We start from the raw sequence: 15,824 nt of genomic DNA, 5'->3' as shown, positions 1-15,824 counted from the left end.
CGAGCTAGAGAACAACTGCTTATCAGCCTACTATTTATGGGTTCACTTGTGCACTTCAGGCATGTCGGTGAGGAGAACTCGCAGGTACAGTTCTCAGCCCAGCTGGTAAACAGTACAGCTGCCATCGGAATGCAGGGCCTGACGTCATCCTGCCATGCTCTCTGTGCAGAAAGGTTCGCCGTTGGTAAAGATGAAAAGCACTGCAGATGTCATCTTCCAAATGCTGTGCTTTTTAAGGTAGTCCATTGAAAGTCCAGTGCTCCAAAACCATTACTAGGAAACTGGTTTCACTATATTCTCCTCGAGGTTTATTTTGTTCAAAACCCCAAGTTTCAGTGACGAGGAGTCATCGGCCCACACGATGGATGTAGACAAACTTTTTTTTTTAGTTTTGAAAATCGATTTCCTCTGATGTTTGTGCAGCAGCTGTTTCAACTTGTCTTTGAAAAAGCTGGTTGTGAGAGTGTAGAGAATTGGGTTCAAGGCACTGTTTACTGGGAGGAAAAAAATGACCACCCAGGAAGTGATTGTTTCTGAGAAGGAAAAGAAGTGTGAAAGAAAGTTGAGGTTTTCATAGACACAAGATACATAACACTTTATAGTCAATGCTATTTTTGAGACGGCTACCTGGTTCATTTACGTTCTCTCTCATCTCATGGAAAATCTCTTTGCTGCAAGAGCATAGGAGCCACGAATTCAAGGTCTTACCACCAACTTCTCTGAGTTTCAGAAACTACTTTGCAGGTTGTTACGAAACAACATGGGAGGAAATATGTGAAAACACTTCACAAACTATAAATTGATATATAATGTATTTTTCTTGTTTTTATTGCCCTTCCTTATAGAAAAATAAGAAAATGAGGAAATAATTCATAATCAATAGGACAGTGTCCAGAACTAGAAGGTTCTGGTCCAGAGTCAGCTCTGACCTTGGTCTGAATTTCAGTCCTGAAGGACTTCCTGCCCTGCCCTCATATCCCCACTGCTATATTCAGAGTGCAGTCAGAAGATTTGAAGAGCAAAAAAGAATATATCTCCAAACTCAATGAATTCCCTCTGTGTGAAGGCTTACAAAGGCTAATAGAATATTAAGGGAAATATGCCAGAAAAAGTGAGAAGAAACTTTGGATGGCAGTGTCATTTCTGAATTCAGTTGTCCCTAAGTATCCACCACGGAAGTGGTTCCAGGAGCTCCACAGACACTGAAATCAACAGGTTCTCAAGTCCGTTAAATAAAATGGCATAGTATTTGCATATAACCTATGCACATCCCCCCGTATACTTTACATCATCTCTAGATTACTTCACCTAATACAAGGTACAGCCAGGTAAAGAGTTGTAAATACAATGTAAATGCTATGTAAATATTTGCCAGCACAAGGCAAATTAAAGTTTTGCTTTTTGGAACTTTCTGGAAATTTTTTTCCAATATTTTCCATCTGCAGTTGGTTGAATGCATGGATTTGGAATGCAGGGCTACGGAGGGCCGACGGTACATCGGTTGCTTGGTTAGGATGAAATCTATTTTCTCCCTTAAACAGAGCCTGCTCCCAGGGTTACACACTTCTTAGCTGTGTGACTGGGGGCAAATCCCCTAAGCTCGCCAGACCTCAACTGCCTTATCTGTGAAAGGGGCTGACGATAACTTACATGACTGAAGTCAGTGAGCTGGGCCAGCTCTGCGGACAACCATTTTCAGCACATTTTCAGAACCTGGGGTTCTCCAGTCCCACCACACTCTGCTGTCTCCTCCCCCATCTTCAAAAGTCTGAGAACTGCCAGCTCAGGTGAGAGCTGGACATAAGCCTAGCATCCTTCCTCTCCCCCTCTCCTTTGTGACCCCCTCCTTCCCTCCCCATCCTGTAAATTTCTTATCCTTCAGACACTGTTACTTGTTCTTCTCTTAGCCCTGCTCTGTTCCCTACATCCTGTCTGTTCTTCCTCCGGTTTACTTTTCCATTTCTTCTCTTGACTTTATCTGCCCTTTCCTCCTTCCCTTTGATCTCCCCCTTCTCCTTTTTCTATGTTTGCCTTTCCTCTTTTCCATCCCGTCTTCTCTGTCTTTTCCTTATTTCTTTTTAACTGGAAAGAATATGAAAGAAATATGTTTCTATTTAGTATACCTTAGATTTATTAAATGAAGTTTTATATTACTAGATTATCTGTCCTTAATTTAAAAAAAAAATTAGATATGAACAGTTTGTGACTGAAGAAAAACAGTCAGTTGTTTTTTGTCTGTTGTGTCCCCAAAGGAGGTTGTGATCAGGAATGAGACTTCCTGTTCGTCTCAGGATGACTCACTGATGTAAGGTTAGCAGGTAAGTCCTGAGATGGGAGGGCTGAAGCCAGCTTATCTTTGGGGCTGACCCCATGTACTCTCAGTGGCCTACCATGATGGAGCAGACCCCAGAGTTCTTGGAGGGTGGGGACAGGGGGCATTTAGGTCCATGAATGTAGCAATTTCTACAACACCATGGGAAGTTGGGCAAGCGAGGAGGGGCTTAGTCAAATGTGGTAAAGACTTCTCTCCTAGGTGCACCGAGGTATTCAAGACAAACCTCAAAGGACTGAACTATAAAATGTAGAGAAAGACCAATGTGTGGCCCAATAACATTTTCATGATTTTTTTTCCTGTTCTAGTTCCATATCATGATCTGCAATGTCTTAGACTCTCTCTAAGAATAATGATTACTACCCCTGCTATCAGAAAACCTTGTTGTGAGACTAAGCTCATAGGTTAAGGGGATGCTGCAAATGTTGTATGTCATTTTGCAGTGAGGCATTTGGCAAGGCAGAGGGACATAAATAGTTGCAGGTGTTTGTTACTTGTACATTCATCACTCTTTTATAAGGGCTTCTGATGTGTCAACCCCATGCTTGACACTTCTTTTGTTTTTATCCAAAAGATTTCATATTCCATGGAATCTCATTATAAAGTCATACAAACAGAATTCCACAAAATTGATTTATCTTAGGCCTATTGTCAGAAAGTTTAGTTGAGAATAAAATAAAATGACTGTTAAAGATGTTCCTCTGGTACAAATCCTGAAAACATCTTCTACCAAGATGAAGAAGACAATTCCTGCCCTGGAGGAACACTCCAAATAGATTCGCAATAGGCTGAAAAAGTGAGTTGAAGACGATCCCAAAGTTTGTTTCCCTGAGGGTTGGGCAAAAGCCCTGGGTGGACCCTAGGATGGCTACAATTTCTAGGTCCCAGAAAGGCCTTCAAGCAAAATCCTAACTAATGAAAGGTGATTTTCTCTGGCTGAAGTAGGGGTGTGGCCTTTTAGATAGGCACTTTCATGGAACATTAGACCTCCACAGGGCACAGTGTGACAACCACATGGCTAGGGCCATGAAATAGACTGGTGGTTCTTAACCAGGGTTGTGCACCTTAGAATCACAAAACACCCATGTAGAGGCCTTGGCCTCTATAGACTAAATTCAGAGGCCCAGGGTGAAACCTGGGCATGTATATTTTGTTTTGTTTTAGGTACTCTTGGTGAAGCACCACTATCTAGCTCAAGTGGAAGCAAGACACTAAGACTTAGTTTTTCTCTGTCTCCTGTGTTTTTGTTATTCTTGTCTGGGTTGCACCATTACCCGGTTCCTATCTTAGAATACTGATTATAAAACACTTAGGAAATCCTAAACCTTTGTATTCAAGTTGTAGGTATTTATGGAGAACTTACTATATGTGACGGACTGTATTCTCGCCTCGTCAAACAAAGGGCATAAGAAAGCACAACATACTTGGGAATTACAGAAGGGACTGACCTGGTATTTCCACCCGGAAGAGGGAAAGGATTTTAATTACAAATACAGGAATCCAGCAGATGGCATCAGAGAACACTATAAAAAAGAAACGGTTTGCGACGGCCGCCTCTCTTCCAGTGTTATTCCTCACTTCTGAAGTCTGCAAGGCAGTTTTTTGAATGGAACAGAACATAATAGTATAGGAAAACACAATGATGAGAAAAGCCAGCAAATTCATACCTGTTGGGAAAAGCACACCTCTTAACATCTCAGGTGTATAAATCAACAGTAGAAATATTGTGTTACGTAGATGTTCAATATGGTGTCTCTCCCCCTTCCCTGTACTTCCAGGAAGCATTCTTGGTATAAGCCCAGTGGTAAATCAGCTAAAACCCTGAATCTAAGGCTATAAACTGGAACAAGTTTAAAAAATTGGGTTTGCCAGATCAAAAATGTATTTTAAATACATAAACACTTTTCCAAGAACTGTAGACTTTGAAATTCAGATCTATGTATATCATGAGGTAAATTTTAGCTTTTTTAAAGCAGGAAAAAAGCTATTTCATTTTTAGTTCTCTGCAAATTCAAACCTTAAGGGATTATAATCACATGTACAGCTCAAGAAATCAATATGCCCCTATTCCTTTAACTTACAAATATGAATAAGATATCCTTGGACTATCAAGAAGACAATAGCCTCAGAAACATTATTTCTTACGTTTTTTGGTCTTAAAAAAATAATACATAGGACTAAAATACATTTTTATTTTTTCTTCAGATTGCCCACAGTAATCTAAGTTATCATTATCGTATAATGCTGACTTCTTTGTCACTCTGTTATATTCTTGCTATCATAAAAATCCTAAAAGTGATTATCTTATTCCTTATAGTGAACATAAAATTTCCATATAATTTCAAAGTTGTTTAAAAAATGTTCATCTGATTAGACTGTATGTAAGACTGGTGAAGTCTAGGGAAAAATTCTATAAATTCAAGGTGTTCCATTGTTTTTATCCAAAAGATTTCATATTCCATGGAATCTCATTATAAATTCATACAAATAGAATTTCACAAAATTAATTTATCTCAGGCCTATTGTCAGAAAGTTTAAGAATAAAATAAGGGAGGAGCGTCAAGATGGCTGAAGAGTAAGATGCGGAGATCATCTTCCTCTCCACAAATACATCAGAAATACATCTACATGTGGGACAACTCCTACAGAACACCTACTGAACACTGGCAGAAGACCTCAGACCTCCCAAAAGGCAAGAAACTCCCCACGTACGGCAAAATAAAAAAGAAAAAACAGAGACAAAAGAATAGGGATGGGACCTGCACCAGTGGGAAGGAGCTGTCAAGGAGGAAAGGTTCCCACACACAGGAAGCCCCTTCGCGGGCGGAGACTGCGGGTGGCGGAGAGGAAGCTTCGGAGCCACGGAGGAGAGTGCAGCCACAGGGGTGCGGAGGGCAAGGCGGAGAGATCCCCGCACAGAGGATCGGTGCCGACCAGCACTCACCAGCCCGAGAGGCTTGTCTGCTCACCCGCCCGGGTGGGCGGGGCTGGGAGCTGAGGCTCCGGCTTCGGAGGTCGGATCCCAGGGAGAGAACTGGGGTTGGCGGTGTGAACACAGCTTGAAGGGGGCTAGTGCGCCACGGCTAGCTGGGAGGGAGTCCGGGAAAAAGTCTGGAGCTGCCGAAGAGGCAAGAGACTTTTTCTTGCCTCTTTGTTTCCTGGTGTGCGAGGAGAGGGGATTAATAGCGCCGCTTAAAGGAGCTCCAGAGACGGGCGCGAGCTGCGCCTATCAGCGCGGACCCCAGAGATGGGCATGGGACGCTAAGGCTGCTGCTGCCGCCACCAAGAAGCCTGTGTGCAAGCACAGGTCACTCTCCACACCTCCCCTCCCGGGAGCCTGTGCAGCCCGCCACTGCCAGGGTCCCGTGATCCAGGGACAACTTCTCCGGGAGAACGCACGGCGCGCCTCAGGCTGGTGCAACGTTGTGCTGGCTGCTGCCGCCACAGGCTCGCCCCACATCCATACCCCTCCCTCCCCACGGCCTGAGCGAGCCAGAGCCCCCGAAGCAGCTGCTCCTTTAACCCCGTCCTGTCTGAGTGAAGAACAGATGCCCTCAGGCGACCTACACAAAGAAGCGGGTCCAAATCCAAAGCTGAACCCTGGGAGCTGTGTGAACAAAGAAGAGAAAGGGAAATCTCTCCCAGCAGCCTCAGGAACAGCGGATTAAAGCTCCAAAATCAACTTGATGTACCCTGCGTCTGTGGAATACCTGAATAGACAACGAATCATCCCAAATTGAGAAGGTGGACTTTGGGAGCAAAGATATATATATATTTTTCCCTTTTTCTCTTTTGGTGAGTGTGTATGTGTATGCTTCTGTGTGTGATTTTCTCTTTATAGCTTTCCTTTTACCATCTGTCCTAGGGTTCTGTCTGTCCGTTTTTTCTGTTTTTTTTTTTTTATTACTTTAAAAAATTTTTTTCTTAATAATTATTTTTTCTTTTTTCTTCTAATAACTTTATTTTATATTATTTTACTTTATTTTATTTTATTATATCTTCTTTCTCTCTTGCTTTCTATTTTTTCTCCCTTTTATTCTGAGCCGTGTAGATGAAAGGCTCTTGGTGCTCCAGCCAGGCGTCAGGGCTGTGCCTCTGAGGTGGGAGAGCCATGTTCAGGACACTGGTCCACAAGAGACCTCCCAGCTCCAGGTAATATCAAATGGCGAAAATCTCCAAGAGATCTCCATCACAACGCCAAGACCCAGCTCCACTCAACGACCAGCAAGCTACAGGGCTGGACACCCGATGTCAAACAACAAGCAAGACAGGAACACAACCCCACCCATTAGCAGAGAGGCTGCCTAAAATCATAATAAGGCCACAGACACCCCAAAACACACCATCAGACACATACCTGCCCACCAGAAAGACAAGATCCAGCCTCATCCACCAGAACACAGGCACTAGTCCCCTCCACCAGGAAGCCTACACAACCCACTGAATCAACCTTAGCCACTGGGGACAGACACCAAAAACAATGGGAACTACGAACCTGCAGCCTGTGAAAAGGAGACCCCAAACACAGTAAGTTAAGCAAAATGAGAAGACAGAAAAACACACAGCAGATGAAGGAGCAAGGCAAAAACCCACCAGACCTAACAAATGAAGAGGAAACAGGCAGTCTACCTGAAAAAGAATTCAGAATAATGATAGTAAAGATGATCCAAAATCTTGGAAATAGAATAGACAAAATACAAACGTTTAACAAGGACCTAGAAGAACTAGAGAGCAAATAAACAGTGATGAACAACACAATAAATGAAATTAAAAATTCTCTAGAAGGGATCAATAGCATAATAACTGAGGCAGAAGAACGGATAAGCGACCTGGAAGATAAAATAGTGGAAATAACTACTGCAGAGTAGAATAAAGAAAAAAGAATGAAAAGAATTGAGGACAGTCTCAGAGACCTCTGGGACAACATTAAATGCACCAACATTCGAATTATAGGGGTCCCAGAAGAAGAAGAGAAAAAGAAAGGGACTGAGAAAATATTTGAAGAGATTGTAGTTGAAAATTTCCCTAATATGGGAAAGGAAATAGTTAATCAAGCCCAGGAAGCACAGAGAGTCCCATACAGGATAAATCCAAGGAGAAACACGCCAGACACATATTAATCAAACTATCAAAAATTAAATACAAAGAACAAATATTAAAAGCAGCAAGGGAAAAACAACAAATAACACACAAGGGAATCCCCATAAGCTTAACAGCTGATTTCTCAGCAGAAACTCTGCAAGCCAGAAGGGAGTGGCAGGACATATTTAAAGTCATGAAGGAGAAAAACGTACAACCAAGATTACTTTACCCAGCAAGGATCTCATTCAGATTTGACAGAGAAATTAAAATATTTACAGACAAGCAAAAGCTAAGAGAATTCAGCACCACCAAAGCACCTTTAGAACAAATGCTAAAGGAACTTCTCTAGGCAGGAAACACAAGAGAAGGAAAAGACCTACAATAACAAACCCAGAACAATTAAGAAAATGGTAATAGGAACATACATATCGATAATCACCTTAAATGTAAATGGATTAAATGCTCCAACCAAAAGACATAGACTGGCTGAATGGATACAAAAACAAGACCCGTATATATGCTGTCTACAAGAGACCCACTTCAGACCTAGGGACACATACAGACTGAAAATGAGGGGATGGAAAAAGATATTCCATGCAAATGGAAATCAGAAGAAAGCTGGAGTAGCAATTCTCATATCACACAAAAATAGACTTTAAAATAAAGACTATTACAAGAGACAAAGAAGGACACTACATAATGATCAAGGGATCAATCCAAGAAGAACATATAACAGTTGTAAATGTTTATGCACCCAACATAGGGGCACCTCAATACATAAGGCAAATACTAACAGCCATAAAAGGGGAAATCGACAGTAACACAATCATAGTAGGGAACTTTAACACCCCACTTTCACCAATGGACAGATCGTCCAAAATGAAAATAAATAAGGAAACACAAGCTTAAGACGGACTTAATTGATATTTATAGGACATTCCATCCAAAAACTACAGAATACACCTTCTTCTCAAGTGCTCATGGAACATTCTCCAGGATAGATCATATCTTGGGTCACAAATCAAGCCTTGGTAAATTTAAGAAAATTGAAATCACATCAAGTATCTTTTCCGACCACAATGCTATGAGACTAGATATCAACTACAGGAAAAAACCTGTAAAAAATACAAACACATGGAGGCTAAACAATACACTGCTTAATAACCAAGAGATCACTGAAGAAATCAAAGAGGAAATCAAAAAATACCTAGAAACAAATGACAATGAAAACACGACGACCCAAAACCTATGGGATGCAGCAAAAGCAGTTCTAAGAGGGAAGTTTATAGCAATACAATCCTACCTTAAGAAACAAGAAACGTCTCAAATAAACAACCTAACCTTACACCTAAAGCAATTAGAGAAAGAAGAACAAAAAAACCCCAAAGTTAGCAGAAGGAAAGAAATCATAAATATCAGATCAGAAAAAAATGAAAAAGAAATGAAGGAAACGATAGCAAGGATCAGTAAAACTAAAAGCTGGTTCTTTGAGAAGATAAACAAAATTGATAAACCATTAGCCAGACTCATCAAGAAAAAAAAAAAAGAGAAGACTCAAATCAACAGAATTAGAAATGAAAAAGGAGAAGTAACAACACTGCAGAAATACAAAGGATCATGAGAGACTACTACAAGCAACTCTATGCCAATAAAATGGAAAACATGGACGAAATGGACAAATTCTTAGAAATGCACAACGTTCCGAGACTGAACCAGGAAGAAATAGAAAATATGAACAGTCCAATCAGAAGCACTGAAATTGAAATTGTAATTAAAAATCTTCCAACAAACAAAAGCCCAGACCGGATGGATTCACAGGCGAATTCTATCAAACATTTAGAGAAGAGCTGTCACCTATCTTTCTCAAACTCTTCCAAAATATAGCAGAGGGAGGTACATTCCCAAACTCATTCTACAAGGCCACCATCACCCTGATACCGAAACCAGACAAAGATGTCACAAAGAAAGAAAACTACAGGCCAATATCACTGATGAACATAGATGCAAAAATCCTCAACAAAATACTAGCAAACAGAATCCAACAGCACATTAAACGGATTGTACACCATGATCAAGTGGGGTTTATTCCAGGAATGCAAGGATTCTTCAATATACACAAATCAATCAATGTGACACACCATATTAACAAACTGAAGGAGAAAAACCATATGATCATCTCAACAGATGCAGAAAAAGCTTTCGACAAAATTCAACACCATTTATGATAAAAACCCTCCAGAAAGTAGGCACAGAGGGAACTTTCCTCAACATAATAAAGGCCATATATGATAAACCCACAGCCAACATTGTCCTCAATGGTGAAAAACTGAAACCATTTCCACTAAGATCAGGAAGAAGACAAGGTTGCCCACTCTCACCACTATTATTCAACATAGTTTTGGAAGTTTTAGGCACAGCAATCAGAGAAGAAAAAGAAGTAAAAGGAATCCAAATCGGAAAAGAAGAAGTAAAGCTGTCACTGTTTGCAGATGACATGATACTATACATAGAGAATCCTAAAGATGCTACCAGAAAACTACTAGAGCTAATCAATGAATTTGGTAAAGTAGCAGGATACAACATTAATGCACAGAAATCTCTAGCATTCCTATACCCTAATGATGAAAATATGAAAGTGAAATTAAGGAAACACTCCCATTTACCATTGCAACAAAAAGAATAAAATATCTAGGAATAAACCTACCTAAGGAGACAAAAGACCTGTATGCAGAAAATTATAAGACACTGATGAAAGAAATTAAAGATGATACAAATAGGGCTTCTCTGGTGGCGCAGTGGTTGAGAATCCGCCTGCCAATGCAGGGGACACGGGTTTGAGCCCTGGTCTGGGAAGATCCCACATGCCGCGGAGTAACTGGGCCCGTGAGCCACAACTACTGAGCCTGCACGTCTGGAGCCTGTGCCCCGCAACAAGAGAGGCCACGATAGTGAGAGGCCTGCGCACCGCGATGAAGAGTGGCCCCCACTTGCCGCAACTAGAGAAAGCCCTCGCACAGAAACGAAGACCCAACACAGCTAAAAATAAATATAAATAAATAAATTAATTAAAAAAACAAAAAGATGATACAAATAGATGGAGAGATATACCATGTTCTTGGATTGGAAGAATCAACATTGTGAAAATGACTATACTACCCAAAGCAATCTACAGATTCAATGCAATCCCTATCAAACTACCAATGGCCTTTTTCACAGAACCAAAACCAAAAATTTCACAATTTGTATGGAGACACAAAAGACCGTGAATAGCCAAAGCAATCTTGAGAAAGAAAAACGGAGCTGGAGGAATCAGGCTCCCTGTCTTCAGACTATATTACAAAGCTACCATAATCAAAAGAGTATGGTACTGGCACAAAAACAGAAATATAGATCAATGGAACAGGATAGAAAGCCCAGAGATAAACCCACGCACATATGTTCACCTTATCTTTGATAAAGGAGGCAAGAATACACAGTAGAGAAAAGACAGCCTCTTCAATAAGTGGTGTTGGGAATGTAAGGCCAGACATCATCAAACTCTTAGAGGAAAACATAGGCAGAACATAGGCAGAACACTCTATGACATAAATCACACCAAGATTCTTTTTGACCCACCTCCTAGAGAAATGGAAATAAAAACACAAATAAGCAAATGGGACCTAATGAAACTTAAAAGCTTTTGCATAGCAAAGGAAACCATAAACAAGACGAAAAGACAACCCTCAGAATGGGAGAAAATACTTGCAAATGAAGCAACTGACAAAGGATTAATCTCCAAAATTTACAAGCAGCTCCTGCAGCTCAATATCAAAAAAACAAAAAAACCCAATCCAAAAATGGGCAGAAGACCTAAACAGACATTTCTCCGAAGAAGATATACAGATCGCCAACAAACACATGAAAGGATGCTCAACATCATTTATCATTAGAGAAATACAAATCAAAACTACAATGAGGTATCACCTCACACCGGTCAGAATGGCCATCATCAAAAAATCTACAAAGAATAAATGCTGCAGAGGGTGTCAAGAAAAGGGAACCCTCGGGGCTTCCCTGGTGGCGCAGTGGTTGAGAATCTGCCTGCTAATGCAGGGGACACGGGTTCGAGCCCTGGTCTGGGAAGATCCCACATGCCGCGGAGCAGCTAGGCCCGTGAGCCACAACTACTGAGCCTGCGCGTCTGGAGCCTGTGCTCCCAACAAGAGAGGCCGCGATAGTGAGAGGCCCGCGCACCGCGATGAAGAGTGGCCCCCGCTTGCCACAAATGGAGAAAGCCCTCGCACAGAAACGAAGGCCCAACACAGCCAAAAATAAATAAATAAATAATAATTTAAAATATATATATTTATAAATAAAAAAAAAAAAAAAGGGAACCCTCTTGCACTGTTGGTGGGAACGTAAATTGATACAGCCACTACAGAGAACAGTATGGAGATTCCTTAAAAAACTAAAAACAGAACTACCATACGACCCAGTAATCCCACTACTGGGCATATACCCTGAGAAAACCATAATTCAAAAAGAGTCATGTACCAAAATGTTCATTGCAGCTCTATTTACAATAGGCAGGACATGGAAGCAACCTAAGTGTCCATCAACAGATGAATGGATACAGAAGATGTGACACATATATACAATGGAATATTACTCAGCCATAAAAAGAAACGAAATTGAGTCATTTGTAGTGAGGTGGATGGACCTAGAGTCTGTCATACAGAGTGAAGTAAGTCAGAAAGAGAAAAACAAATACCGTATGCTAACACATACATATGGAATCTAAGAAAAAAAAAAAAGGTCATGAAGAACCTAGTGGCAAGATGGGAATAAAGACACAGACCTCCTAGAGAATGGACTTGAGGATATGGGGAGGGGGTGGGGTGAGATGTGACAAAGTGAGAGAGTGTCATGGACATAGATACACTACCAAATGTAAAATAGATAGCTAGTGGGAAGCAGCCACATAGCACAGGGAGATCAACTCGGTGCTTTGTGACCACCTAGAGGGGTGGGATAGGGAGGGTGGGAGGGAGGGAGATGCAAGAGGGAGGAGATATGGGAACATATGTATACATATAGCTGATTCACTTTGTTATAAAGCAGAAACTAACACACCACTGTAAAGCAATTATACTCCAATAAAGGTGTTAAAAAAAAAAGAATAAAATAAAATGACTGTTAAAGATGTTCCTCTGGTGCAAATCCTGAAAACAGACTTATAGAAAGGTTCAGAAGTGTATGTTCTGAAAGCACCATAGGAATGTGAGATGTTAACAGTCGGGGAACCTGGGTGAGGGGTATAAGGAAACCGTACTGTCCTGGCAAATTTTCTCTAAATCTAAATATATTCTAAAATTAAAAAATTATTTAAAAACTATATAGTCTTATATTTTTTAAGCAAAAGAACGGGCTCTAGGACTGCATCTCTCACAGATAAGCTATGTGTATGTAGATGATGTTTATGTGTGTGTGCTAAACCCTTGTAGCGACGCCCACACCTTAACTGTAAGATCCAGCCATGCCATAGTTCTTCTTTTTTTTTTCTTTTTCCACACCATAGTTCTTTTGCCCTTTATCTGGGCCTGTTCCCTGGCTGTGGGTCTCCAGCTCCTGGAACACGACCTCTGCCTTCACTTGGCTAATGTGTCCTCATCCTCTGGGCCTCCGTTTGGGTTCATTTCTACTGGGATGTCTTCCCTGGTCCTCAGATCTGGGGCTCCTGGAACATCCTGTACTCCTCCTTCGTGGCATCTGTCAGCCTGTGACGTGAGGACGTGTTTCCTTGTCTTCATCCTTCTTTCTGGCTGCAGATCCGTGGGGCCAATCTGTTTTATCTCCAGTTCCCAAAATAGTGCCTGGCCTATAGGAGGTGCTTAATAAATCCTGTTTGAACCAATGAATGTACAGTAGTGTGTGTGTATATGTGTGTGTGAGGGAGAGAGGGCTTCCATGAAGTGCACCTATGCCGGGAACGGCTTACAACATTGTAGGAGTGCCATAGCCATGAAAAAATGGCTATCAGACAGGGTTTATGTGAGGAGTATTATTAAAATGGTACATATAAAGTGTTTTCTTTTTCAGAGGAAGAAGAGAAGGAATAGATGGAGAATAGCTGGGAGTGGCGGTTAGGGCCATTTTGTGATGGGCTTTAAGTGACTAATTTAAACTTGACCTTGGTTGCAGGGAGTTCCTGAAGGTCTCTGAGCAGAGGATACTCAGTCCTTTTGGTACTCAGGTAGTGAACAGATAAACAGGAAAGAGAAGACCGCAGAAGCCAAAAGACCAGTGAGGGCTAATGTAATAATTCAGGGCAGAGGTCATAAGGCTTTAAACAAAGGTGACAGCAGTAGGTAGAGACTGGAAGAAAGAGAAGACAAAGGTGTATTTCGAGGGAAAAATATTTGATGAAAAAGAAAGGATGAGGACTTCTTTGGTGGCGCAATGGTGTAGAATCTGCCTGCCAATGCAGGGGACATAGGTTCAATCCCTGGTCTGGGAAGATCCCACATGCCACAGAGCAACTAAGCCCGTGCACCACAACTACTGAGCCTGCGCTCCAGAGCCCGCGAGCCACAACTATTGAGCCCGTGCTCTGCAACAAGAGAAGCCACCTCAATGAGAAGCCTGCGCACCGCAACAAAGAGTAGCCCCCGCTCACCACAACGAGAGAAAGCCCGCGTGCAGCAATGAAGACCCAAAGCAGCCAAAAATTAATTAATTAATTTAAAAAAAAGATAACGAGTATTAAAAAAAACGAAAGGATGATGGAGCTTATTGGCTTCTTAGATGAGGGGGACAAGATGAGAAAGGGGAATTGAAATGATAATACTGCCCTAGTTAAAGAGGGGACATGGGAATGGCCTTAGTTTTAAGCAAGAGAGATACCTACTAGACAATTTTAAAAGTCTTTTTAATCTTTAAGGGCTAAACTTCTCATTCATTTGTAATAGAGAAGGTAGCGTTTTCTTTTCTAAAACCCTGAATTCTCCCTCTTTAATTAGGGAGAATTAAGAAAACTAAAAAGCAAAGAGTTTTATTAAGCACCCTTCCATTGCGGACTTTGGAACTGCATTTACAGAAGGTAATAAACCTTCCTGGTATTTCCATTCAGATAATCTCCTGCTAGTCAGTTTCAAGAATTTTATTATTATTTATTTAGCTCATATCTAGACTGTAAAAAAATGAGTTCAAATAACTTGGTAGCGTCACAGGACAAGGCAGTGAACTAGAATTCCTCCAGCTCATTGTCACTTTGTATGAACACGAAATCAAAGGGTCTTACAGATAATAAAAAGATCATTCAGAGATCCTGACAGTATGTTTTTGTTTTCCATACTAAATCTCTATAATAAAAAATTTAATGAAACCTCCTATATATACACGGCAAGGACTTTTCTTTAAAAAAGGAAAACAGTCTTGACTATATTTGTTTACTTTCTGAAACGGAGAAATATGGCTTTACTGAAATCTATGGTATTGCTACAAGAATAACGTTTGTCCAAGAAATGACAAATATAATTTACCTAGGAAAATTCCAAGAGAATACCCTTTGCTTCCAATATCTTCTGTTTGGTCATAGTAAAGTGGGAAGCATACTCCATTTTTTCCATAAAAGTTTCCAAAATAATCCTCCTTCCAAAATGGAATCACAGCTATTAAAAATCCCACAATCCAGATGCAAATGAGGATGACCGAGGTCTGCCATTTTCCAGGACGGATGTTACTGAAGGGAAAGACAACGGCCAGGAACTTCTCCAAAGTCAAGTACGTCAGCAGGAGGACGGAGACCTCGGTGGACAGCACGGCCAGGAAGCCCAGGAGGCGGCACTCTAAGCTCTCCATCCACAGCAACGCGTACTTCTGATACTGCCCGCGGTATTTTAGATCAAAAACACCAACGAAGAACAAATAAACACCCATCAGGCAGTCCGCACCTATTGAAGAGTCATAGAATGTATGTTGGTAGTTCCAGCATCTCCGTCTTAGTTTTCTGATTTAGGTCTGCTTCCTTCCTCCTGTATTAAGTGAACTAACGTAAAACCTACAATAGTGCCCAGAAGCCAATGGACTTCAAAAGGTGTACTATTTCTAAAGTACTACACTGCATCTTTGTTTTATAATTTTGAAAAAAATGGTGGTGGGGAGATAATTTGCGGGGGTATGGGGGGGGGGTCTAGGTTTTAAACAGTAAAAAATATTACTAACATAGTTGTTAAAGGAATCATTTTCTGGGCTTGAGGAGCATGGATGCTATTGCGATTGAAGGTTAAACAAAACATAGTTCTGTGACCCACAACCTGTCCTCTATAATCCATCCCTTAACTCATCGGCTCCCTATTACCCCATTTCGAAGACATAAGTCACTGCAGATTCACGCGATCCAGAAAAGAGCAGCCAAAGAGAACAACAGCAC

General features: G+C 41.1%; 1 protein-coding gene across 1 annotated transcript in view; it reads right to left on the bottom strand.

Annotated features, from left to right (window-relative positions):
- Positions 1-273: 273 nt before the first annotated feature.
- Positions 274-15,824, bottom strand: part of RXFP2 (relaxin family peptide receptor 2) — a 91,344-nt gene continuing 75,793 nt past the window's right edge. Inside the window, exons 16-18 of the mRNA XM_068526505.1 lie at positions 14,935-15,345; positions 3,781-3,999; positions 274-533 (exon numbers count right to left, since the gene is read on the bottom strand). Of these exons, the coding sequence (XP_068382606.1) occupies positions 274-533; positions 3,781-3,999; positions 14,935-15,345 (890 nt within the window). The remainder of the gene's footprint in view (positions 534-3,780; positions 4,000-14,934; positions 15,346-15,824) is intronic.

Source organism: Eschrichtius robustus, chromosome 18, assembly GCF_028021215.1.
Source record: "Eschrichtius robustus isolate mEscRob2 chromosome 18, mEscRob2.pri, whole genome shotgun sequence".
Taxonomy (NCBI): Eukaryota; Metazoa; Chordata; class Mammalia; order Artiodactyla; family Eschrichtiidae; genus Eschrichtius; species Eschrichtius robustus.
The sequence above is the reverse complement of the archived record's forward strand: the minus strand, read 5'-3'. Positions and strand labels throughout refer to the sequence as shown.